The 26030-nt window shown below is 39.3% G+C and overlaps 1 protein-coding gene and 1 long non-coding RNA gene across 3 annotated transcripts in view; one reads left to right on the top strand and one right to left on the bottom strand.

The window, feature by feature from the left end:
- Positions 1–25777, top strand: part of SLC25A21 (solute carrier family 25 member 21) — a 521296-nt gene extending 495519 nt beyond the window's left edge. For both annotated transcript variants that reach the window (XM_055556134.1, XM_055556133.1), the window contains 3 exons: positions 19318–19499; positions 20396–20448; positions 23482–25777. In XM_055556134.1, coding sequence (XP_055412109.1) covers positions 19318–19499; positions 20396–20448; positions 23482–23543 — 297 coding nt within the window. In that variant the 3' untranslated portion in view covers positions 23544–25777. The remainder of the gene's footprint in view (positions 1–19317; positions 19500–20395; positions 20449–23481) is intronic.
- Positions 17650–18476, bottom strand: LOC129634148 (uncharacterized). Its single transcript, XR_008705446.1, has 2 exons — positions 18354–18476; positions 17650–17889 (listed from the first exon to the last, which is right to left on the bottom strand). It is a non-coding gene; the product is annotated as an uncharacterized LOC129634148 (long non-coding RNA).
- Positions 25778–26030: the final 253 nt, after the last annotated feature.

Raw genomic sequence — 26030 nt, 5'->3', positions numbered from 1 at the left:
ATAACTCAGGTCAGATATCCACCCTGAAGTTTTTAACTTTAGTTGTTCAGATTGATGATCTCTGGTAGATTCCTTTTTCATGTTTCGCTGAGATATCCTGACCTCCTATGCCATTCTGTACTACTAAAATCATTTTTGTAAACTCCATGATTTTGCCTGATCCTTGTCACAATGACTGACATTTTCAGGTGAGGAAATAGGAACAGGAAGTAAAGGCCCAGAGGTGAAAGTTACTGACATAATCTATCTGAAGGTATACAGCAGGGGGCGGAGAAGGTAATGGCAACCCACTCCAGTATTCTTGCCTGGAGAATCCCAGGGACAGAGGAGCCTGGTGGGCTGCCGTCTATGGGGTTGCACAGAGTCGGACACGACTGAAGCAACTTAGCAGCAGCAGCAGCAGCATACAACAGAGGGAAGGAAAGAACCGGAGGGAGAACTCGTTCTGCTATTCCTTGTAGTGCTACATCTGCATCTTACCTTGACTTGTGTCACACATAAACTGTCACTTTAAAATGGTTACTAAAATTTAAATAAGTGAACTTGGTAGACTATCCAGTCAGTGTAACCAGATTCCACTTTTACCCCATTCAGACCTGGAAACTGGTCCTCCCTTTTCACCTCCTTAGTCTCTGATCCATAGAAACAAAGAATTATAAGACATAACCCTGGAAGAGCTGGGCATTACCAGTTTGAAAATGTAGATGTTCCTATAAGATACTGAATAGATGGCTACAATAGAAATGTTTGCTTTGAATAGTAAGTGACCATGGAATTCATTGAATGGCGACATTCATTTTCATCTTTCAGTAAATGGAATGCAATGTCAGTATAAAGAATTATCCCTTCTCAGAAAGAGGCCATCACATCTCAGAGTAAAGCCTTCTAGAAATATATATTGATTACTTTAAACACTGACATCTTTTTAAAATATTGATGAAGGTAAGCTTTCATAGCAAAACCAATTTATTTCATTTTCATTCCTAGATAGGGTGTTCAAAGCATTTTATTTGTGATGGTGGTACACAAATGGGAATCCTAAGACCTAAATGTCACATTGCTTTGGTAACTTTTGTCTTCTAGTTCCATGTTTACTGCTTTTCCTGTTTCCATAAGTAAAATAATGGTAAGAGTAGAAATTGCTGTCTAAAGCGCATGGCTGCCAACAGTATTAACTGCTTTGAGTTTGCATCCTAATTAAGCGTGTTTGCAGGTTGTTTTGCCAAAAACAATAGACCTTTTGTGTTGAATTCTGCCATAATATAAATTACACGTGTGGGTTAGAAATATTCCAGGAGAGAACAATTTTTCATAAGTTCAATCTTTCTTACTTAATAAACCATTTAGACCTGTCCCTGTGGTCGTTTTACTATGGACAGCATTGAGTCAAACACTTTATTTTCTCATAAGGTGATATTCATAAAAGATTGCCTTTTAAGCAATACAAATGTTTCTCTTTTGATTTTTAACATTTTCTTTGTTTTGTAAATTCTGTAGAAAGTCTGAGGGTGGTGCCAGACACACTTCAGTTTATCAGAAGAAATGTGGGAATGTGTTGGTTTCATGATTTAGAGCTCTGTCCTTCCCTAAGGTGTGCACTGAGCAGAATGACAAATGCACCTTTGGGTTCCAGAGGAGAACTTAGACAGAGCTGTTTATATTTTGAAAAGAAGAATCTCAGTAGGATTAGATCATAGTAGGATTTAATTTATGACCATTTATTTTTCTGATTCTCTCTTACTTGATCATTAGTCTTACCAATCATCCGGTAATGGGAAGGCCAAGAGCATTAAAGTTTCATTAAGAACAACTCTCCTTTCTGGTAACCACTGGGGTAAAACTACAAGTATATATTATCTAGAAAATTCCAGGACATGTGACAAGATTCTGTGGTAAAAAGTGGTATCTTTCATTGGCAGTTTTCACAGACTCCCTTGGGGCGGGGTTGGAAGGGGGCGGGCGGTGGTGTATGTGTTGTAGGGGGAGGAGGGCCTGGGGGAGGGGAGCAGGGCAGGGGTTCAGGCACTTTCTTAAATAAACCTCAGGCCCAAAAGTTTCCCGTCAGGTACCACCCAAGTGGATGGAAATGAGGTGCAAGTGGCTTTAGATTCTCAGTGGGTGCCTTCTATTCATTCATTCCAGAAGTGTTCATGGCACATCTATCATTGGAGGCCGGGCACCATCTCACTGTCAGCTCTGCTCCTCCTGCCTTAATGGGGTTTACATTCTAGTCGAGGAGACAGACAATAAACAAGTCATTACACAGGGAACTGAATTGTGGCAATTGTGATAAGTGCCACGAAAGACAACTATGAACCTGTGGGAATTTTCAACCAAAGATCCTAATTAGACCCATGGCAGGGTAGGGTGAGAATATAGAAAAGGCTTTCCTTCAAAAGAGATGTTTAGGCTGCAGCTCAAGGATGAGGCTTAGTCAGGCCAAGATGAAGAAGATGAGCAGACACCAGAGAGAACAGAATATGTGAGTGCACAGAAGCAGAAAGAGGCATGGGGAGGAGGAGGGTGGCTGGTGTATGGTGAACCGGGGGAGGGAGGCAGTGGAAGCTGCAGAGGATAGCTGGCCAGAATGTTTGAGTCATGGTGGTAAGGCAGTTGAGTCCCCTTCAGTGATTTAACTGAGGGGGCATGTCACGTTAGTGCAATTAAACGGGTATGGGAAAGTCTCATGTATAGAAGTCCAGAAGCAGAACCTCATGAAGTAAACTTGGTTCAAAGACATCTTCTTGATCATGTGCCCAACTCCACCTCAAAGCATCTCAGTGTGTCCTTGTCCTGACTTCTCAACATTTAGAATTTTGTTTTGGGATCCTGGTTTGTTAGTTTTCCTTTGGGTCAGTGCTTTTATTAAGGCAAGGAATAGAATACACAAAAACAGAAAAATCCTACTGGGTTCCCAAGGAAACATATTAATACTTTCCTGCATTTTTTATGCTAATACTCAGTGATATAATTGACTCTCAGAAAGTATTATCTCTCTACATTTATTTATTTATAGAGAGATACTTATAAATAATAGATATTAGAGGTATGTATCTGTATATATATATGTATATATATATATATGAAATAATAAAGTGATAACTATTATTCTTAAACCCAAACCCATTTTGACATTGTATGTATCTTATAATTCTGGCTACATGTGTAAGACCTTTATTTTACAATTATTTTACAAATCACAACCCTTTAAAAAACAATTATCTTAGGAGGGGAAAGGAATTTTCATGGCTCTTTTCTGAATGGCTACATTCAGATGTTGAGTTAACAAGACTTTGATTTCATTCCAAAGCCCAGAGCCCTACAAGGATAGGATCTTGGGAATATTCCACATTCCTTAAAGAATGCTTATCAATTAAATCATCTCATTTTAATGACCTTCTGTGGAGTGAGGAGCTAGCATTTCCCCAAATTATCTCACATGAAGAAAAAACAAACACTGTAATAGATTCTTCTGATATCTGTGAATGGAAACAACTGTAACTTTTAATTAAGCTCCAATAGAGGTATTTTCACTGGGGGACAAGACAGCACGATACCATAACATTGGGGAAAAAATGTTTTTGTCCAAGTTTATGAACAAAACAACAAAAGTTTATGAACAAAACAACAAAAGAGAGCCAAGATTAGAGAAAATGAAAGGTGCATACTGAGAGCTGACTTTAGTTGACTTGGATCCACTGAAACTAACAATATCTAACATGCAAATTTCTTCTTTTTAAAAAAAAAAAGGCAGTTCACTCTCACTCAATCTGCCTTCTTGCTCAGTTACCAGGAGGCAACTATTTCAACATACCGCATCATTTTCATGACAACTGCAGCCAGCCGTGGGAAAGGCAGTGCTAAGCTGCTATTATTTGCCTTGTGGTTGTGCAGGTGCCTTGTGTAGGTACCTCCTTTGCAATTTGCTTCTGAGACCTTGGTTCTTTGTGTATTATGTCTTTATAGAGGAGAGATACAGCATTTATTAGACACCTATGATGTGTCAGGTCCAGTATACCTGAATGAATGTGACGTGACACAGCCCCTTCCTTTAAGAGGCTCTGGGCTTTGGAGTGAAATTTATCACCAGACCAGATTTTCTGCTGTTTCTTCGTATGTGGATACATCATGAGCTTTATGTTTGTATTACCTCTTACTTGTGGCCTTGACAAATGAAGGACTCCATCACAATCACCCTTCAATTATTGATGATGATGTACTATGAAAGGGATGGAATTAAGCAGAAAATTAATGTGACCATCTGTAAAGTTATAGAAATAGTGAGATGGACCTATTAAAATTGGTTTATATGTAAATATAAATATAAATACATTTATATGTAATCTAATCACTAATTAATTGATTTATCAAAATGTTCAATTCTTTTTGAATTGCTCTTGTTATGATGATAACATTCACATCATCAAAAAGTTTCCTTACCCACTGCGGGAGGACGGAGGTGAACAAAAGAGTTCTTCAAAGAAATACTTTACGATACCCCGAAAATCATGCAACTCCTTGTAGGACTAGCATATTGTCTTTAATTTTCTTATCCAAAGTGTTTTATAGCCTTCTCTTTTAGTCACTTCTAAACAGTAATTTTAGTTCTTCAAATGGCAAACCCAGTTTAGCAATTTTTGACAAGCAACATGAAAGCCACTCTAGGATCATCCAAGGCCAGTCCTGAACAGAGAATGGTCCTGTCAGGGTGCTCATTCTAAGGTTGTCTGAGGAAGCAGGGTATAGTGACTTTAAGCTGGGTCGTTAGGAACTCTGTAAAAATGACTCAAAACTAAAATCAGAGAGGAACTCAGATTTGGTGTGGTACCAAGAGGAATTAAAGGGTGAGTGAATTGCAGTAAAGGAAATGTGATTTGGGATGACATGAGGTAGGAGGATTCTAAGAGTGGACTTGAATGTATATATTCATGCTGAACTCCCTTAAATGAGAAGCCCATCACTGCAATTTGCTCAGCCTTGCCTTGTAGGAAGCAGCAGGCTTTCTGGCCAGTCTCCCTCACCACCCCTAGTTCTCACTAGCTAACAAATCCTGCTTTTCCCATCTTTCTTAACCCCCTCCATCTGGCATATCTCTGTGTGGAATGTCTTCTTGAAGATGCCAGACCCTAATCATAAAGGCCTGTGAGATGGGTGAAGGTTCTCTGTTTATCAAGCAAGCAGCCAGTTGGCCAGTCACTAACCAAGGCATCAGAGTCCCTGCCAGGGAAGGTAAAAAAGGAGGCACGTGCTTCTCTTGATCAAGATATTTTTGCCTCTCTGAATATTAACTCCTTAAGTGCCATTGCTTTAAATTATTGGTACAGTCTTTACTACTGTATGTTTGGATTAAATGGTTAAATTAGTTACAAATAGGTAGTGTGTTGATTGTTAACCATTTTGAGTCTTATGTTCCCATTTGGTTGTGGAACATTACAGCCACCAATGTTTAGGGATTGTTTATTAGTGCCTCTTGATGAGAGTGAAAGAGGAGAGTGGAAAAGCTGGCTTGAAACTCAACATTCAAAAAACTAAGATCGTGGCATCTGGTCCCATCACTTCATGGCAAATAGAAGGGGAAAAAGTGGAAGCAGTGACAAATTTTATTTTCTTGGGCTCCAAGATCACTGCAGATGGTGACTGCAGCCATGAAACTAAAAGACACTGCTCCTTGAAAGGAAAGTTATCACAAACCTAGACAGTGTATTAAAAAGCAGAGACATCATTTTGCCAACAAAGGTCTGTATGGTCAAAGCTATGTTTTTTCCAGTAGTCATGTATGGATGTGAGAGTTGGACCATAAAGAAGGCTGAGTGCCGAAGAATTAATGTTTTTGAACTGTGGTGTTGAAGAAGACTCTTAAGAATCCCTTGGACTCCAAGGAGATCCAACCAGTCCATCCAAAGGAGATCAGGCCTGAGTGTTCATTGGAAGGACTGATGTTGAAGCTGAAGCTCCAATACTTTGGCCACCTCATGCAAAGAGGCAACTCGTTGGCAAAGACCCTGATGCTGGGAAAGACTGAAGGCAAAAAGAGAAGGGGATGGCAGAGGATGAAAAGGTTAGATAGCATCGCTGACTCAATGGACATGACTTTGAGCAAACTCTGGGAGACAGTGGAGCACAGAGGAGCCTGGTGTGCTGCATTCCAGGGGTTGTAAAGAATCGGATATGAGCAACAACTAAACAACTAAATCAGTGTCTCTTGTCAAGCTGTGGAGTCTATAAACAGTATGTCTTGTTAGGAAAATTCATTGATCTTCCCAAACAGAAGCTGGTAAACATATTTCTTTAACTCTGCATTTAATCCACGATTGCAATGTGAAGAAAACAGCCAGAGGGTTCTAATAAGAGACCTGAATATAATTCCCAATTCTGATACTTAATAGTTAGCCATGTCTCTTTGACAAATTATACCTGTCTCTGTATCTCAGTTTTCTTATTTGTGAAATGAAATGTTAACATAATCCTTAAAAGGTTTGCAGGGGAATTAAATAATGTTTGAAAATTATGAATGCTGGACTTTGCATTGCTGTTGCAAAATGAAGTCAATGCGTATGATAGCCACTAACATGTCAGGCTACTCAGCTCCAGTTTAAAGTCCTGTATTTTATGAGAAAATTAGAAAATATTTAGAGGAAAAGAATAAAACTCATCTGTAGATAGGGAAATACTACTACTGCTCAAATATTTGAGAGGAAGTCTAATTTTTAACCATGTGGAATAAAAGGTTATTGCAGTAATGGCTTTTAAGTCATGATGAATTACATTGAGAATGGTGACAGTTGATTGCCCTTGCAAGGGAGCAAAAAACTGGAGTAAAATAACTTGGGCATACGCATGAGGAATGTGGGTTAGGAACAAGGGAAGTTTACTGATTGATGAGAGTTGGAACAAATTATGGAAGTTAGTTGAAAATGTTTAGTAACAGAATAGATTTTTTATCAACATTAATATCCATTTACATAATTAATATGTGATCTATCAAAAATATTTTACTTAGGCTAGGTGACCTTTTTTACCATAATTTTTTTTAATTTACTTTATTATGGTAAAAACACCTAACCTGATATCTACATACAACAAATTTTAAATGCTTAATTTATTATTGTTGTCTGTAGGTAGTGTTGTACAGCAGATCTCTAGAGCTTTACTCACTCATCTTGCTTAGCTGAAACTTTATGCCTGTTGATTTGTAACTCATTTCCCCCTCCCCCACCCCTGGCAACCATTGTTCCAATCTTCGATTCTATGAATTTGACAATTTTAGGTATCTCATATAAGTGGAATCATGCAGTATTTATCTATGACTGGCTTATTTCACTTTACATGGTACCCTCAAGGTTCATCCATATTGTTATATATTGCAGAATTTCCTTCTTTGTAAAGATGAATAGTATTCCACTGGAAAAGGCAATGGCACCCCACTCCAGTACTCTCGCCTAGAAAATCCCATGGACGGAGGAGCCTGGTGGGCTGCAGTCCATGGGGTCGCTAAGAGTTGGACACGACTGAGTGACTTCACTTTCACTTTCCACTTTCATGCATTGGAGAAGGAAATGGCAACCCACTCCAGTGTTCTTGCCTAGAGAATCTCAGGGACGGGGGACCCTGATGGCCTGCCATCTGTGGGGTCGCATAGAGTCGGACACGACTGAAGCAACTTAGCAGCAGCAGTATATATATACCACATTTTTAATCCATTTATCTGTCAGTGTGCATTTTGGTTATATACATATCTTGGCTGTTGTGAATAATGCTATGATGAATTTGTTGTTGTTGTTTAGTCACAAGCCATATCTGATTCTTTTGCAACCCCATGGACTGTAGCCCGCCAGGCTTCTCCGTCCATGGGATTTCCCAGGCAAGAAGATTGGAATGGGTTGCCATTTCCTTCTCCAGGGGATCTTCCTGATTCAGGATCAAGCCCACATCTCCTGCATTGCAGGTGAATTCTTTACCACTGAGCCCCCAGGAAGCTCCAATAATGAATATAGGAGTACTAATATTACTCTGAGATTTTTATTTCATTTTGTTTGGAGAAATACTAAGAAGTGGGGTTGCTGGATTATATAATACTTCTATTTTTAATTTTTGAGAAACTTCTATACTGATTTCTATAAAGCTTACATCATTTTGCATTTCTATCAACAATGTACAAGTGTTCCAATGTTTCCACATTGGAGAGGTTGTTCTCACCAACACATGTCTTTTGTGTTTTCTTATAGTAGCCATCGTCACACATGTGAAATGAGATTTCACTGTGCTTTTGATTTACATTTCCCAGATTATCCACATCTCCCAGATTATTAATGACATTGAGCGTTTCTTCATATGCTTGCCGGCCATTTGTAAGTCTCCTTTGGAAAATGTCTATTCAAGTCCTTCACCCATCTATAAATCAGGTTATTAGTTTTCTTGGTATTGAATTATAGGAGATCTTTATATATTTTAATAGTAACATCTCATCATATGTATGGTTTGCAAATATTTTCTCCCACTCCATAAGTTTTTTTTATAAGTGTTTGTTTCCTTAGCTGTTCAGAAGTTTTTTGACATAGTCCCACATGTCTATGCGCTTTTGGTGTCATATTGATGAAATCAGTGCTAAGGCCAATGGCACCTTTGTTGAAGATTAATTGACCATTTTTGCTTGGATTTCCCACCAGGAAATCCAAGCGTATATGCTTGGGCTTCCCTGGTGGCTCAGACAGTAAAGAATCTGCCTGCAGTCCAGGAGACCCAGGTTCCATCCCTGGTTTGGTAAGATCCCCTGGAGAAAGGAATGGCTACCCACTCCAGTGTTCTTCCCTAGAGAATTCCATGGACACAGAAGCCTGGCAGGGTCACAAAGAGTTGACACAACTGAGCGATTAACATTTGCACTTACACTTAACTACATGCTTGGATTTGTTTCTGGGCTTACTATTCTGTTCCATTGGTCTCTATGTCTGTCTTTGTGTCAGTACCATGCTATCTTAATTAACTGTAGCTTTGCAATATATTTTGAAATTAGGAAATGTGTTCCTCTTTTATTCATCTTTCTCAAGGTTGATTTGGCTACTTTTGGTCTTTTGTGATTCCATATGAGTTGTATTTTTTTTTAATTTCTATGAAAAATGCTATTGAAATATTTACAAGGAGAAATATCAATAACCTCAGATGCAGATGACACCACACTTATGGCAGAAAGTGAAGAACTAAAGAGCCTCTTGATGAAAGTGCAAGAGGAGAGTGGAAAAGTTGGGTTAAAACCCAACATTCAGAAAACTAAGATCATGGCATCTTGTCCCATCACTTCATGGCAAATAGATGGGGAAACAGTGGAAACAGTGACAGACTTCATTTTTGGGGGCCCCAAAATCACTGAAGATGGTGACTGCAGCCATGAAATTAAAAGACATTTGCTCTTTGGAAGAAAAGTTATGAACAACCTAGACAGCATATTAAAAAGCAGAGACATTACTTTGCCAACAAATGTCCATCTAGTCAAAGATATGGTTTTTCCAGTAGTCATGTATGGATGTGAGAGTTGGACTATAAAGAAAGCTGAGTGCTGAAGAATTGATGCTTTCGAACTGTGGTGCTGCAGAAAACTCTTGAGAGTCCCCTGGACAGCAAGGAGATCAAAACAGTTAATCCTAAAGGAAATCAGTCCTGGGTGTTCATTGGAAAGACTGATGCTGAAGCTGAAACTCCAATACTTTGGCCACCTGATGCGAAGAACTGACTCACTTGAGAAGACCCTGGTGCTGGGAAAGATTGAAGGCAGGAGGAGAAGGGGACAACAGAGGATGAGAGGGTTTGATGGCATCAATGACTCGATGGACATGAGTTTGAGCAAACTCCAGGAGTTGGTGATAGACAGGGAGACCTGGAATGCTGCAGTCCATGGGGTCGAAGAGTTGGACATGACTGAACTGAACTGAACAGGAATTGCATTGAATCTGAAGATCATTTAGGGTAGTATGGAAATTTTAACAACACTAAATCTTCCAATACCTGAACATGAACTATCTTTGTGTTTGTCTTTTAAAATTCTTCACCAATGTTTTGTAGTTTTCAGCATACAGGTCTTTCACCTTCTTAGGTAAGTTTATTGCTGCTAAGTCGCTTCAGTCGTGTCTGACTCTGTGCGACCCCATAGACGGCAGCCCACCAGGCTCCCCCGTCCCTGGGATTCTCCAGGCAAGAACACCGGAGTGGGTTGCCATTTCCTTCTCCAATGCATGAAAGTGCAAAGTGAAAGTGAAGTCACTCAGTCGTGTCCAACTCTTAGCGACCCCATGGAGTGCAGCCTACCAGGCTCCTCCGTCCATGGGATTTTCTAGGCAAGAGTGCTGGAGTGGGGTGCCATTGCCTTCTCCGAAGTTTATTGCTAAGTATTTTATTATTGTTGGTGCTATTGTAAATGGGATTACTTTTCTAATTTTCTTTTCAGATAGTTCACTGTTAGTAGACACATGGGTGATTTTTATATGATGATTTTATATGATGATTTGTGTCCTGCTGCTTTACTAATTTATTAGTTCTAAATGTTTGTTATAGAGTGTTTAGGTTTTTCTACATATAGTGAAAATGTTAGTCACTCAATCATGTCCAATTCTTTGACACCCCATGGACTGTAGCCTGCCAGGCTCCTCTGTCCATGAAATTCTCCAGGTAAGAACATTGGAGTAGGTAGCCATTCCCTTCTCAAGGGGATCTTCCCAACCCAGGGATAGAACCTGGGTCTCCCACATAGTAGGCAGATTCTTTACTGTCTGAGCCACCAGGGAAGCCTTTCTACATATAAGACCATGTCATATGTAACAGCAACAACTTTATTTCTCCTGACTTTGATGCCTTTTATTATTTTTTCTTGCATAATTGCTCTGATTAGGACTTCCATTACTATGTTACTATGATAAGAGCAGGCATCTTTGTGTTGTTACTTAGATCTTAGAGAAAAGGCTTTCAGTTTTTTACCAGTGAATATGATATTAGCTGTGGGCTTTACTTATGTTGGGACTTTATTACATTGATGCACTTTCTTTCTGTTTCTATTCTCTTGAGAGTTTATCATGAAAACTTGCTGAATTTTATCAAGTGCATTTTCTACATGTGTTGAGAGAATCATGATTTTTTTAAATCCTTTATTCTCTTAATGTGCTTTATCATATTAATCGATTCTCATATGTTGAACCATCCTTTTGTCCCAGGGATAAATCCCACTTTGTCATAATGTATGATCCTTTTAACGTGCTGTTGGACTTGATTTGCTAGTGTTTTTTGAGAAATTTTACGTCATACTCATCGGGGATCGTGTCCTGTAGTTTTCTTGTCTTGTGGTGTCTTTAGCTTTGATATCAAGATAATGCTGGCTTCATAAAATGAGGTGGATGTGTTCCTTCCTCTTCAGTTTTCTGTAAGAATTTAAGAAGCATTGGCATTAATAGAAGAATTAATGTTTAGTAGACTTCACCAGTGAAACTATCTAGTCCTGAGCTTTCCTTTGTTGGGAGATTTTTGACTGTTAATGTAATTTCCATACTAGTTACAGGTCTATTCAGACTTTTTACTTCTTTGTGATTTAGTTTTGATAGGTTGTTTATTTCTAGGAATTTGTCCATTTCTTCTAGATTATCCAGTGTGTTCATATATAATTGTTCACAATAGCCTCTTATGATCGTTTCCAGTTCTGTGGCATCTGTTATAATGTCAGTTATAATTTCTCTTCTTTCATTTCTGATTTTGAGTCTTCTCTCTTTTTTTCTTAATTAGTTTTGCTAAGGGTTTGTCAGTTTTATCTTTTAAAAAACCCAACTCAATTTCATTTTTCTATTGTTTTTCTAATGTTTATTTTATTTCCACTCTAATCTTAATATTTCCTTCCTCCTGCTAACTTTGGACTTAGTGTTCCTTTTAGTTCCTTGAGCTATAAAATTAGATTGTTTGAGATCTTCCTTTTTTAAAAAATATAGGTGTTTATCACTGTGAAATATAGGAAAAATATAGGTGTTTATCACTCTTAGTACTCTTTTGCTGAATCTCATAAGTTTGGGTATGTTGTGTTTTCTTTTTCATTTGGCTTGAGGTATTTTCTAATTTTCTATTTTGGGCTTTGTACAATAGTCTCCCACAATCTCTTAGACTAGTTTTACTCTTTTTCCTTCCTTTTTCATTTTGCTCCTCTGACTGAATTATTTCCAATAGTCTCTGTCTTTGTGTTTGCTGATTCCTTCTGTTTGATCTAGTCTACTACCGAGTTCTTCTAGTGAATTTTTGATTCAGTTATTGCATTTTTCAACTCCATGATTTCTGTCTGGTAATTTTTTATATTTTCTATCTCTTCATTGAAATTCTCACTTTATTCACACATGTTCCTTTGACCTCAGTGAGCATCTTTATGACAGTTTTTTTGAATTCTGTGTCAGGTAAATCATGTAATTCTCTTTCCTTATAGTCGGTTTCTGGAGCTATATCATGTTTCTTAATTTGGAACATCTTTGCCTGATTGTTCATTTTCCTTAACTCTCTTTGTTGGTGTGTGTGCAGACACCAACAAAGACAAGGCAGTCTTCATAGACTAGCCTCATGCAGGAGAAGACCCCCAAAATTCAGACTGGCTAGAGATTCTGGGGACCTGTACTAACTGTTTCCCTCCTCAGGGAGAAGCAGGCAGCTGTCATTTTTGTCTTCTTACTCTGTACTGAGCAAGAGGAGAGATATGGCCTCTAGCAGTCCAACCCTTCATCTCAGCTCGCCCCACGGTGGCTAGATTCTACTGGAGCCATCAGAACTCCAAGATAGGCAAGAATACACCAGTTCTTTATACCAGTTCTTCTCATTCAGCCCCAGAGAAGGTGAACATGCAAATTAATCCCTTCCCTCCCCTAGGAGAAGCAGGAAGTTAGGGAGTCTTCCTGATTATATGGCAATACACTAGGGGCAGGGACTCTGGTGGGAGGGTGTGCTGAATCTCCCTACTGAATTCTATAAGTCTGTTCATGTGGACCCAGGGTACAGGAATTTTCAACTAATTTCTAGATTTCTCACGCAGAGAATCTGTCCATGAATTGTTGGGTTTGTGTGAGAAAGGAGAATTCAAGTCTCCCTGCTCTGCCACCTTGCTGATGTCACTCTTTAGGTTAGGGGACCTTCTGAATTCACTTCCAGTCTTGTGATTTTATTTTCTACCACTTAAATTTCTCTTGGACTGAGAGGTGATCTCCTTGACTGTTAAAGTGGAGTACAGTCCTGAGAGGCAAGGGTATGTCTCTAATTCTGCTAGTTGATATCTGGCAATCTCAGAGCTTCTCAATATTTTGACTTCTTCACTTCCAAATAATAGAATCATGGCTCTTTTTTGGTTAATTTAAAATTATACTTATTAGTAAGATAGTTTCTGTAAGCTTCAGATGCCTCATCTACTCAGCAATGTTGTGAGGCTTAAATATAAAGAAAGTGCTTAACATAGTGCCTAGCAGATTGTGTGTTATCATTATCATCATCAGCTTTTTCCAATTTTTAATAAAATAAATGAGGCAAAATGACATCCCAAGTAATATGATAATCAGGCCAGAAGGCTGGGCATTCAGCTAATGCACAGCAACTTGTAACGTACAATAAATGTAGGTTGGATGAATATACAACAAATGAATGGTGAATGAGAGGCAATATAACATAGTGAATGAATTGAAACAAAATGTAGTGGTTGGAAGTCTGAAGAACTTGAGTGTAAATCCAACCTCGATCTCTTATAAGCAATGTGGTCTTGATCAACTGGCTTAATTCTCTAAGTTTCATGTCCTTATCTATAAAAAGGGGTTATGTACCTAATTCATACGGTTCTTATATATGCTATATACATGTTTTTTTGCATATAAAATTGTCTAGAAATAAGTAACTATTATTAACAGTACCATTAATTCTCTTACTGAAAGTTATGAAAAATAGCACAAATATCATAAGGTATATTATTTTATTACTTCTGTTTATTTTTACCATTTTATTGTTATTTCCTGTTGTGGTTATTGACAAGAATGATTTACTTACTGCCAGTACAGAATGACCCATTCAAACTATGTCATAAGTTTCACTCAGACCGAACAACCTCACAGATGTGCATTCTTGCTTTGGATGGAGCTGGGGTCAGAAAAGGTGGACAGAGTTAACAGTGTTGCATTCAGTTATGCAGCCTTAAAGAAACAAAGACCTGTTTCCAGCAAAGAAGGCTTTAAAATGCTCCACAGTACATCTAGATCCCTTTAGAGCATCACTTATCTAGCCAAACTTGCCTGGTAGCTCGGCTGGTAAAGAATCTGCCTGCAATGCAGGAGACCCCAGTTCGATTCCTGGGTTGGGAAGATCCCCTGGAGAAGGTATAGGCTACCCACTCCAGTATTCTTGGGCTTCCCTTGTGGCTCAGCTAGTAAAGAATTCATCTGCAATGAGGGAGACCTGGGTTCCATCCCTGGGTTGGGAAGATCCCCTAGAGAAGGAAATGGCTACCCACTCCAATATTCTGGCCTGGAGAATACCATGGACTGTATAGTCCATGGGGTCACAAAGTCAAACACAACTGAGTGACTTTCACTTTCATTTTATTTAACTTTATCTAGCCAAGGATCCAAAAAAAGGAACCATAAGCTTCAGTTAAGCAGTGGTTCTCAGACTTATGCATCCATCAGAATAATTTGGAAGACTTGTTTAAATAGATTGTGCTCCGTCCCTAGAGTTTTGGGTACTGTAGTCCTGATAAAGCCCAAATTTTCATTTCTAGTAAGTTCCCACATGATACTGATGGTGATGGTTCAAGGACTACACTTTGAGAACCATTGAGTTCACCGATAGTATGAGTAACCCAACTCCAGAGTGGAAATATTTGCAGAAATATTTTCACTACAGTGAATTGCCCGATAACTCCCATGACAATGAGGGCTTCCTGTTTTCAACACTGAGTTGTCCTTTCCTTACTTTATAAATTTATTGGTAGGAAAAATGATTTGATGAAGTTGTTTTTAACTTTTATGAGCCTGATAAAATCTACTGATACTTTCTCCAGAAAAACCCAAATACACATACACAGAAGCATTGCTTGTAATTTCAGGAGGTTCTCAGGTACCTCCCCATACAGCCCACCTACCAACCCATAAGAGTATCAGTAGAAAAACTATCCCCTTAAGGAAAAGTCTTGGGTTCACTTGGATGTAACAAAAATTTTCTTCTTATACTTGGATTTGCACTCAAGTTCTTCTTATACTTCTTCTATACCTTTCAGTTCACTCATTTGTAAAATAAAAGTAAAAATAATAGTCCTTACCTCAAAGAGTGATTAATTGATATAGCACACTGAAGAGCCTAATTTGAAAATGAAAACCACTAAATATTACCTTTTGCCCTCTCTTTATAGTCCTGCAACAACAATCCTCATTCTTGAGGCAAGTGGATGCCTCTCCTCAGTAGGGGAAAGATCAGGAAGTATAAGAAAGAAGAGCCCAAAGAGTAATATTTCAAGACTCTACTCTATGCTCATTGCATTCCTTTTCTAAAATCTGGTCACAGGTTGCCATATCATGGTTCTTTCTGTGAGTCACTGAGTAATGGGGTCTGGCAAGCCCAGGCCTGGCTCCATGACCTGAGAGTCTCAATTTATTTGCCTGGAAATACTCCACTTTGCAACCGTCCAATGCCTTGTCATGTCCCCATGTTAATGCTTCGTGGCAGAAAGACAGAAACGTGAAGTCCTAATAGGGGCTCATTTCCAGGGTAGAAGATACTGAGCTTTGAGAAATAGTGACTAAGAGTAAAGCCTGATCCTCACTGTTTCTACCAAAAAAAAAAAAAAAGTGCAGTGATAAGCTAATCAGCAGACATTTAGCACTTGCTGTGCACACCGTGCAGTAGGTGACACAAAGAGGAGTAATATATGCTCCTATGCGGTGTCAGCTCGCAGTCCAACAGGGAAGATGGCTACAAACAAAAACCAGACAAAGAGAAGCGTAGAACAATGATCACAACAGTGCTTCAGAAGCACAGGAGAGGGAGAAATCAGCTTCAGTGGTGATCCACAGAAGTCTCCTGGGCAAGCTGGGATTTAAGCTGGACTGTAAAGAGTGGGGCTGCTGTCCATGAAGATGATGGTGAATGGTGTTCTAGGTTGTGTGAATTGTTTGAAAAAAGATGTGGAGTTAGAAAAGTATTTGGTAGAAAATTTGCATGATTATGATTTAACCAGTCTGACTATAGTATGGGTTGGGCATACGGATGTAGAATTTGAGGCTTGAAAGGTTAAGTTGGAAGCATATCACGGGAAAGAAAGCAAAGGCCAACAAGGAGTTTTGACCTTACTCTCCGTGGAGTGGGGAAGTGTTGAGGGCCTTTGAGTAGGGAGGCAGATCTGTTTTTATGAAAAGAGAACCCTGGTGCCACTGAGAAAAACAGGTGACAGAGGCGAGAAGAAAGCAAGACCTAGAAAGTCACAGGCATGAGCTAAAGCCAGAGAAGTGAGAGTAGCCAGAGGGGATGAAGGGGAGGGACATTTGAGGGGCTGCATTCATCCAAGGCTGGCTACGACATGCAGCAAATAAAGCAGAGGGGAGCTGGCCGGGCTCTCCTTGGCGTACTTGATTCCCAGCCGGGTTGCTGCCTCTTGCAGACCATAGGCTCAGAAGAAGAGGCTGAGGGGCCCAGAGGTCTTTGGTGAGGGGCACCTCCTGGCTATCTGCAAAGACTTCTCTCCTTCCTAGAATGCCTGGAGGGGTAGCAATTGGCCATCTACTTTGCCTGTGTGGAATAGCAATCAAAATCAATGGTTCGCAGACATGGGCCCTCTGTCTGGCCAGGTGAGAAGTCCTAAAGTTCTTTTAAATCAACGTTCAGGCACTTTCCCAGGTGATTCTGATCTGGGAATCTAAGGTGGGTGTGAGGTGGGGCTGTGCATCCATATTTTGTAAAGCTCCCAGGTGACTCTGATGCACAGCTGGATTTGGGAACTAGTGTGGGACTTTACCGGAGACGGCAATGGCACCCCACTCCAGTACCCTTGCCTGGAAAATCCCATGGATGGAGGAGCCTGGTAGGCTGCAGACCATGGGGTCGCTAAGAGTCGGACACGACTGAGTGACTTCACTTTCGCTTTCCACTTTCATGCATTGGAGAAGGAACTGGCAACCCACTCCAGTGTTCTTGCCTGGAGAATCCCAGGGACGGGGGAGCCTGGTGGGCTGCCGTCTCTGGGGTCGCACAGAGTCAGACACAACTAAAGAGACTTGGCAGACTTGGTAGTGGCAGTGGGACCTTACTGCTGAGCTGGGAAATGTGTAGAAACCGTGGGTTCAATTAAGTTTGTGCTAGTGAACACTGTGAGGGCTTGAAGACCTTAGTATTTGGTCCCCAGCACTGTCTCAAACACAATGACCCTCAATGAGTGTCTCAGCCACCCCTCCCTCCTCAACTCCAATCCTCAGCAAACACACCAGGAGCGGGGAGAGCTGTGTGCTTGACAGGATCCCCTGAATGTCCCAAAAGGTCTGTGTGCATACAAGTCATCACTTTCACCTGTCCTTGGTCATGTCACAGGAGCACCATGAGGGCCTCATTACAAGTGTTTTGAGACTTTAGAAAACAGGCTACATAAAAATACTATCCATTTTATGCCAGGCTCATACAGTATTCATAGCACTTTTATTATTGTTGTTTTTATTTTTCAGAGAAACCATACAGTACAAGGGTAGGGTAAAACAAGGGTAGGTGTCAAACATGTCCCTTCTGTCCACTGGGCTCCACGGGATGCAGGGGCCAGTCCACAGTCAGACACCCAGAACTGGCCCTGAATCCACCACCCTCCTGAGCTCCAGTTTTGCTCCTGTGCCAGCATGGAGGAGGGTAACATAAAGGCATTTTTCTCTCCTTGTAAAAGAGAAGAAAATGGGGGAGGGGGAATTATTTAAACACACCTCACTCATACTGCAATCACGGCATTGTTTTTCCTGTTGAAACACCCTGTTGGTTTTTAAATCCCTTTAAACCTACTCGGCACCTGTATGGCCCAGATCCAAGAATTATTATCGAACCCCTCGCTTTTTATATTTAAACACATAGGAGTTTCTGTGATGGTATCTGGCTCTTGGTTTCATTGAAAATTTCAGAGTTTCCAGAATTTTTTTTCTTCCATCAGAGCTAGAAGCATGCAATTCTCAGACCTGATTTTTTTTTTTTATTAAGCAGAGAATGGTTCCCCCCTTAAGTTCTCCTGCTAGATAAAATAGCATCATGGCACGACCCGGTGTTGTTCCTCTCTGAAAAACTTTCTGAAGTACAAACCAAAAGAGAGGACAGGGGGAGGATGGGGGAGGTCTCTGTCAGCAACTTACGGTGTGTGAGATGACCTTTCTTTAGGGTAAGGACTGAGGCTGAAAGCAAAATGAGAACTTCCCGGCAAATTCATTATAACACAGTATAATGTGAGCTCTCTGGGCACAAAAATAGGCTGAAGGAGAGCAACTTCAACATCAGACCTAATTAAATACTTTGATGTCAGAAAGCAGAGCAGGCAGGGGTGGAAAATCAAATCAGACCAAAGTGAAGGACCTAAATTCAAATGGAAAGAAATATTTCTCCCTCTCTCTCTCTCTCTCTCCTTTTCTTCCTTTGCCATGAAGGAAGAATATGATTGAGGAACAATGGGCTATAAATTCTTCAGCCAATTAGTCCAGTGACTTACTACTGTTTCTAACGCACAGAATGTCACAGGCTGTTTTGCAGCCTCCCCAAGTTGGTTTGTTAATAACAGGAAGCTAGCACTTCTCAGTACAGTGGATCAGCTACACGTGAAAATAAATGCAAAAAACCTGGAGGGGAATAGCAGCAGACCGAGAGTAGCCTTGATTTAATTTAACATTTGGGGGTCCACACACAAATGAGCATTTTAGTAGGCTTCATGGTGGAAGTTGCTGTCATTTGTAAAATATTCTGGCCAATTAGCTAATAGTGTGCTTGGATTTCTCCTGTTTTGATACAGTAATACTAAGTACATTGTGAAGCCCAATTATACAAATCATCCCCATATGCCATACCAGTCTTTCTTTATGAACTGTGTTTATAAATCCTGTGTGAGGAAATGTGTACTTCAGCAATTTAGACCATGTGTAAAAACATAGCCAATGGGATTGTCAAGAAAACAAGTTCCAGCCTAGGAAATCCTAATGTGTTCCGCTGGAATAACAGGAGGGTGCCAGGCAGCGCAATGTCTGCTTAAATATATATTGCTTTATCGTGTTTAACCGATTTAGGGGCTTCCGCTTCGCTTTCTGTTATTTTATTCTTCTTTTCTTTTAGGATCCAACCTTGGAGTTTTTGAGAAAATTTGGGATTGGTCTTCTCTCAGGCACAATAGCCTCAGTCATTAACATCCCTTTTGATGTTGCCAAAAGTAGGATTCAAGGGCCTCAGCCAGTTCCTGGAGAGATCAAGTACAAAACCTGTTTTAAAACAATGGCCACGGTCTATCAGGAAGAAGGGTAACACATTCTTATTTTAATAAATGAGCAAAACTAAAGCATTGCTAAAACTGTATTGTACTTCCATTTTGACTAGGGCCATTAAGCCCTCCTGCATTGGGTCTGTATCTGAGAAGCTTTCGGGAATAGATGAGGAACTTTGTGAGATAACACAGTAATGAGATGTTGGCAAAAACCTCCTTACACCAAGAAACATGAGCCACGATCATTCAGTATGCAGTGTGTTTGTCCTAGAATGCCAAGGTGAACTTTCCGCTTGACAGTTTGCATAATACGCTATTGCATATAATGTACCTTGTTCCCACATGGGCAGGAGAGTGAGTGTCCTCTCACTCTCCTAATCAAAATGTCACCTAATTATATTCTCCTGGGAGAGTTAAACATGAGAGTTTTGTGAAAGTAGTTTTCTTTTAAACTATGTGCCTTTTTCTGCTGGTCTTTTTTTTTTAAGTCTTGTTTTTGTCTCTCCGCCCCTCCTCACTGGTCTCATTCTCAAGTAGGCAAGTAATGTTTTATGATTTTGATCTAAACTGCATCATATTTCTTTTTGTGAAGACTAAGTCTTTTAAACTCAATTACAAGAGTCATTTTGTCCATATACACAGCTGTCTTAAAAGTGAGGCCTGTCTTGAACACAAAAACTATCTCGCTGATAAAAATCCTATTTCTGATGGGACAAGATCAGCATACCTTGAGTAATAAAGAATTAACTCTTTCCTCTCATCCAATTTGCTGCAGGGAATACTTGGCCAGATACTATCTGTTTGGAGATTTGAAAATTTTTTTCAAATGACTTGTTTGGGTAAATGCTGGGTCAACATCTCTATAAAGTTGAGGTGCAAATCCATTGCATGTTCAGAATAAGAATGTTTGTGCTCTTTCTCTCCTGGTTCTAGCATTTTAGCTTTGTATAAAGGCCTGCTTCCCAAGATTATGAGGCTCGGACCAGGTAATGATGTTTTCATTACTTATATCCTTCCTTCTTTATTGTTCTAGTATCCCTTTTCTTTTTCTTATTTGTGTCTATCTGTAACACAATAAAAGTTTGTCACACTGTGAAACACGGAAACCTTAAGAATAAAAAGTTGCATAGCAATAAGACACTAAGGGAATCCATTAGATGTGTTGGACTTGTGTTATAAGGTATTATTTATGGCCTTGCTGGAGGCTGATAGAAGCCAAAGCCCAGCTTAAGTCAATAGGAAAGGATCCACAGTCAGTTGGAGTTTGAGTGGCTTCTGGCTGAAGGCGAGGATTTTCACTGAGTAAGGGACCAGCCCAATAAACCTTTCCCTGGTTCTTCTAGCTCATTCTTGCTCCTGCCTCAACTTCGCTTGACAGAGAGAAAAGCAGGAGGACTACTCCATGAACAGCCAGGGCCACTCTCCTCACAGTCGCCTCTGGGGAGGGGAGAGGGGGAAGCTGCAGCCTGGCTCTCACCTTCCTGGCTCCTGTCGGGGAGATGGTGGAGGGGATTGGCTCAGGGCCTTACCTCAGGATGCCAGCCCACAAAAAGCCGGCTGCCATTCCCACAGGGAGAGTCAGCTGCCTCTATGTAAATAGATAAGAAAGCAACTGCTGCAGACTCTACCACCTGGGCAAATAGCCTTGGATTATAAGCAACCTTGTGAATAAGTACAGAAGTATGCACTAGACCACACAGATTTTTTTTACCAGGCCACACTCACCTACTTAGACATCCTGGTAATCTTCCCCCAAACCTTCCCCTGCTCCTCCCCCCTCTCCCTTTCCCCTTCCGTCTGTCCTCCCTTTGAACACCCGATGTGCCCCTCCCCTGCCACACTCACACACGTGCATATTTACGTTTAAATCTCAGCCTTTCTGCCAACCTGAGATATAGAACAGCAGTCTGTAAATTGAAGCTGGTGAACAGTTCATACTTTCATATATTTAGAAAACACTTTTACAATTCCCAGTCCATCTATCCCAGACTTCCTAGGCATTTAAGCATGGATTTTTGCTTCACATTTGAGATTCAGACGTCTTACTGGTCCATGTATAAAAATGAACTCAGTCATAAAGAATATTGGTGATTTTGTGGAACTCTCTCTGCAAGAATGTGGTGTTTTTCCTTCACCACACAGTAAAAACCTGCTCGTAGACCTAGTATTAGAGAAAATCATAGGACTGACCCTCCTCCAGCATTCTCAGGAGGCCATGGGCCTGAAAAGGGAGAGTGATCAGGGAGAGTTTAGCTAAAATGGTAATTGACTGGAACCTCAATCCAAAACTCTTAAATAATCTGACCCCAAGTTTTGTTAGAGGCTTACAAATGTTTGGTTGGCTTTTTAAATGTTTTTGCATGAGGTGTCCTGAGTTGCTATGGTGTTAAATCCAATGAAAAGGGTTGTTGTGAACATAGTGTCCAGGCTAAACAAAATTGTGAATAACTGGTCTCCACTGTCATCCCAAACATGCAAGTCCTACCAACCTCAAAGGAAAGAAAGTTGTAGAGAAGAAGGTAAGACTGAAAGATAAGAGTTTTGTTTTGTTTTTGAGAGAGAGAGAGACAGTAAAAAAGAAAAGCTGGATGAACCTGGAATTCTCATCCTTCATTCTGGAGAAACACCCCAACTTATATACAATTGTAAAGGGTAAAACATCTTAGTTTTATAACAGTCTTAACAGCTCTCTGTGGCTAATGATCAGGATCTCCCAGGAAAGGAGAATCTTAAAGTCTGTGGTTCAGACTTCAAATGTCACTAGGCTGAAAACTTACTCAATTCTGTGTGTTCTTGTGTTACACTGCAAACGGTTAATAAGAGGAAATACAGCAATTACATACGTATGACAACCCTCTGTAGCGCATCCCTTTTTGTTTGCCAGAGCTCCAGGAGGGCTACAGCAGCCAAGATGGGGCTTATAGAGTATCTTCATGGGTTAAAAATGAAAATTACAGGCAGATAATTATCTTTGGCATAAGGTTACACAAACATGTGCAGCCTGTAGATTAAAAAAAAAAGCATATGGCAGTGTGTACAAAATAAGATGAAAATCAAGTTCTATTTCTTTCTGTCAGAAGTCAGTCTTCTGTTCACATAGCCAAGTCTTCTCTAAGATGTGCTCTGGATATTTGTCCACATTTTGATTTTGTAGTACTGTTCCTATAGACACGAAAGGACAGAGAACATCTTAAAGGGCACAGGATGTGTGCTGTTTACCGCATCAGAGAGAACACAAAATCATTCACATACACGTGCTTCTAATGTCTAGGTATTCAGCAGCCTCAGTGTTTGTCTTCCTATATCGTATTCCTGTTGACATATTATATAGCAAGCGTTTTTGCAGCCAATTATATAACTCTTCCCTTCCCAGATAAATGATGGGTTTTATGACACCCAATACAACTACCAGATTTTCGAGTGCAATCCATATCTCTATTTGAGGCAGATGAAAGGAATGAAGGCAACAAAAGGAGGTTGAAAGCTGGCTACGTTTTGAAATACAGATTTTAGAAGGACTCAGAAGCTATTTTTCACATTACAATTCAGTTTGAAAGCTGTAAGAGAAAACCAGGCTCATCTATCAAGCACCATCTTGGAAATGTCCTTGTTGAATGCAGCTACAACAATGCTCATTATAAACTGGAAAAGATAAATCCTTTGCCTACATATGACAAATCCGAAGGTTTCTGTTCACAGGAAAGTCACATGCCCTTACATGACTAAATGTGTATTTATTTACTTTTAAAAATTAAAAGTGCCTGAAAAAGAATCTGATGAGAAATGATGAAGGTTACAGAAACTCATGGGGAAAAAATGTATTTGGAGGCTCAAGATGGTCTTGATTTTGCTCTGAGAATTTTCCACAGTAGTTTTCTGTCTATGCATTGGAGCTTGAGAACTGATGATTCTGAATGGCTTCTGCCTGATAGGCTGCATAAGACTCCAGGGGATTCAGAAACCCAGTGGGAAAGACAACACAATTTCACAGGATTAAAAACTGCTCTTTTCTTTTCTAGGTGGTGCAGTGATGCTGCTGGTTTATGAATACACCTATTCATGGCTTCAGGAGAACTGGTGATTGCCTACGGTGTATTTTCCCCCCTTGTGAAAATGGATTTTCATTACACAGCACCATCAGGAGGCGAGAATATCTATCAGTTAAGCTCAATACAATGATAAATTATAATTATACACTTAGATACAATTATAAAGGGTAAAACAGTGTGTTCAAGAACAAAACCTATTTTGATACTTCAAAAATTATCTCTAGACAATTTGAAACTGTCGTTTTAATCATATCCTTAAAACTATGAGAAAATTAATACTGTGAAGCAATGAAATATATAAGCTGAATATAGAAAAGTAGCATGGAAATTAGATATATTCCATAAAAACAATACAAATTTTATGACCTATGTTCCTCTTACAGGGCTTTGCAATAAAAATTCATTGTATTGATGATTATTCTTTCCTAAAAGGTAAATAAGTGCTTATAAGTGAAAAAATATGCCAAAATTTAAAGTTTTTATAAGGAATTAAATTCTTCCATAAATAGTATTTCATCATATACATGGAAATGTTTCTGAAGGGTACTAAAATGGCCTTTTTAAAATTTCATGTTAAAATGTGAATTGTTGGTTTCCTTTAGTAATAATATACATCTCATCTGTATTTTCCTAAACCTACTTTATATTTTGCACTGTTGGTTAAAGCAGATCATATTTTTAAATTATGATATTTGAAGTCTTTTGTGACAACGATAAAACATGAAACTATATTAAACTACTTTTCTTTACATAGTTCCCTTTGAAAACAAGTTTTAATGCTGAAATATGTTCATGTTGAATCACAAATCTGAACTGCTCCTTAGGCCTGTTTGTGCTGTCCGTATTTGCATCAGATACCTTTTCTCAGAATTCTTACCTATGCCATTTTTTTTAAAAAGATGTTTAGAATAAACTACATTTCTAGTTTACTATTTTTAAGTGATGGTTTCAGATGTGAAGTCTACTAACTTCAATGTTAAAATATGTATTATGAAGAAGAAAATGTTTCAAAAGAGAAGTACATTCTTGGCATTTCCAAAGATGCCTGTACTAACACGCACTCAAAAAAAATATCTGCTTGACGTTGATGTAACAAAGCTTAATTTTATATCTGCATCCTGAAGTGATGCTCCTTCAGTATCTTGAGTCAACAAAAATATCTGCCTGTTCTAGGATGACACCTGTTCTTAACTATAACCAGGAGATCTGTCTACCATGAAGCTGTGTCACTAAAACATTTTGAAAATAAAAAATGAAAGATAACATGGTAATTATTACTTTTTATTAATTTAGAGCATTTGAAGTATAAAAATAAAGGCTTTTGACATTCTGTATATACATACACAGCCTTCACTTGTACATCCTTTCCAACGTGTTCTTTAATTTATATTTCAGCCCAATACTTAATAAGAGGGTCACTAAAAGTAGGACAAAACAAGAGAAGTAAGAATGTGTCTGTTGTCCAACTGCATTCTATCCTTGCAGGTGATTCTATCTCTTGCATCCTGTGAGAGAGAGCACTGCCTCCATAGAGGCCATGAAATTGAACCTTTAACCTCTCCAAGTGGATGGGATGGAAAAAGATCTCTGAAGAGTGCATTTGCCAGGTTAAAAACACTTTTACCCCCTAAGAAACAGAGGAAAAAAGTCAATGTTAACCAATAATAATAATGTTTTTAAAAATCGAACAAACTCATCTCCCCTCCCACTTTCCTTGTCTCATTTTTAAAAGTAGTTTTAAATCACAGTGTGCTTTGAATAGCAAATTGTATTGGGGCTTTCTCTTATCTTTTAAAATTTACTCCATGTGAGTTCACCATTGCTAAGAAAAGGCCTCCGGGGGGAAAAAGAAAAGGAAAACTTTTATAGTATTAATATTAGATTTTTAAAGATACAAGAATCAGAAAAAAATATAAATAGCATATTAACAAGAGACTTCTTAATTTAGATAAGGAAAATAACAGTTGTATTTCCATACAAATCATTGATATTTTTTAAAGACTCCTAATAGCCTCCTAAAAATATCTGATAAGGAATAATTCTGTACCTTGTGTCAGTTTTTCTGCATGGCAGGAGCGTCCTTGTACCGTATGGTTTTAAAGTTTCCACCAAATATCGGAATGGTATTTTATTCCATTTGGTTTATAGTTCTATTTTCTCACCAGACTGGGAACTCCAGATGTCAATAGGAGTTTTACAAGATCAAAGGAAGACTATGGCCCTGAGAGTTCATCTGCTCCTTCTGCTTATTCTTCTCCTGAAGTTATAATCCTCTGTTTGTAGCACTGAATTTCGGTTGCTTTAGAAATAAATGCAGTTCAAAGCTCTTTACAAGATATCTGCTGCTTGAAAAAAGCAATTCCTCGAACATAACTTGTGTGTCAGAAATCTGCTTACTGTTTATATCATAGTGATTTGAAAACCTGGCTAATCTAGCCATCTGAGTTTTAAATGAGGCCATGAAACCAATGTGACAGAAGTGGATTGCCCCGTGGGCTGTGCACAGCCCAGACAGGAAG

This window comes from Bubalus kerabau, chromosome 19, assembly GCF_029407905.1.
Source record: "Bubalus kerabau isolate K-KA32 ecotype Philippines breed swamp buffalo chromosome 19, PCC_UOA_SB_1v2, whole genome shotgun sequence".
Classification (NCBI taxonomy): Eukaryota; Metazoa; Chordata; class Mammalia; order Artiodactyla; family Bovidae; genus Bubalus; species Bubalus kerabau.
This window is presented reverse-complemented; position numbering and strand designations above follow the sequence as displayed.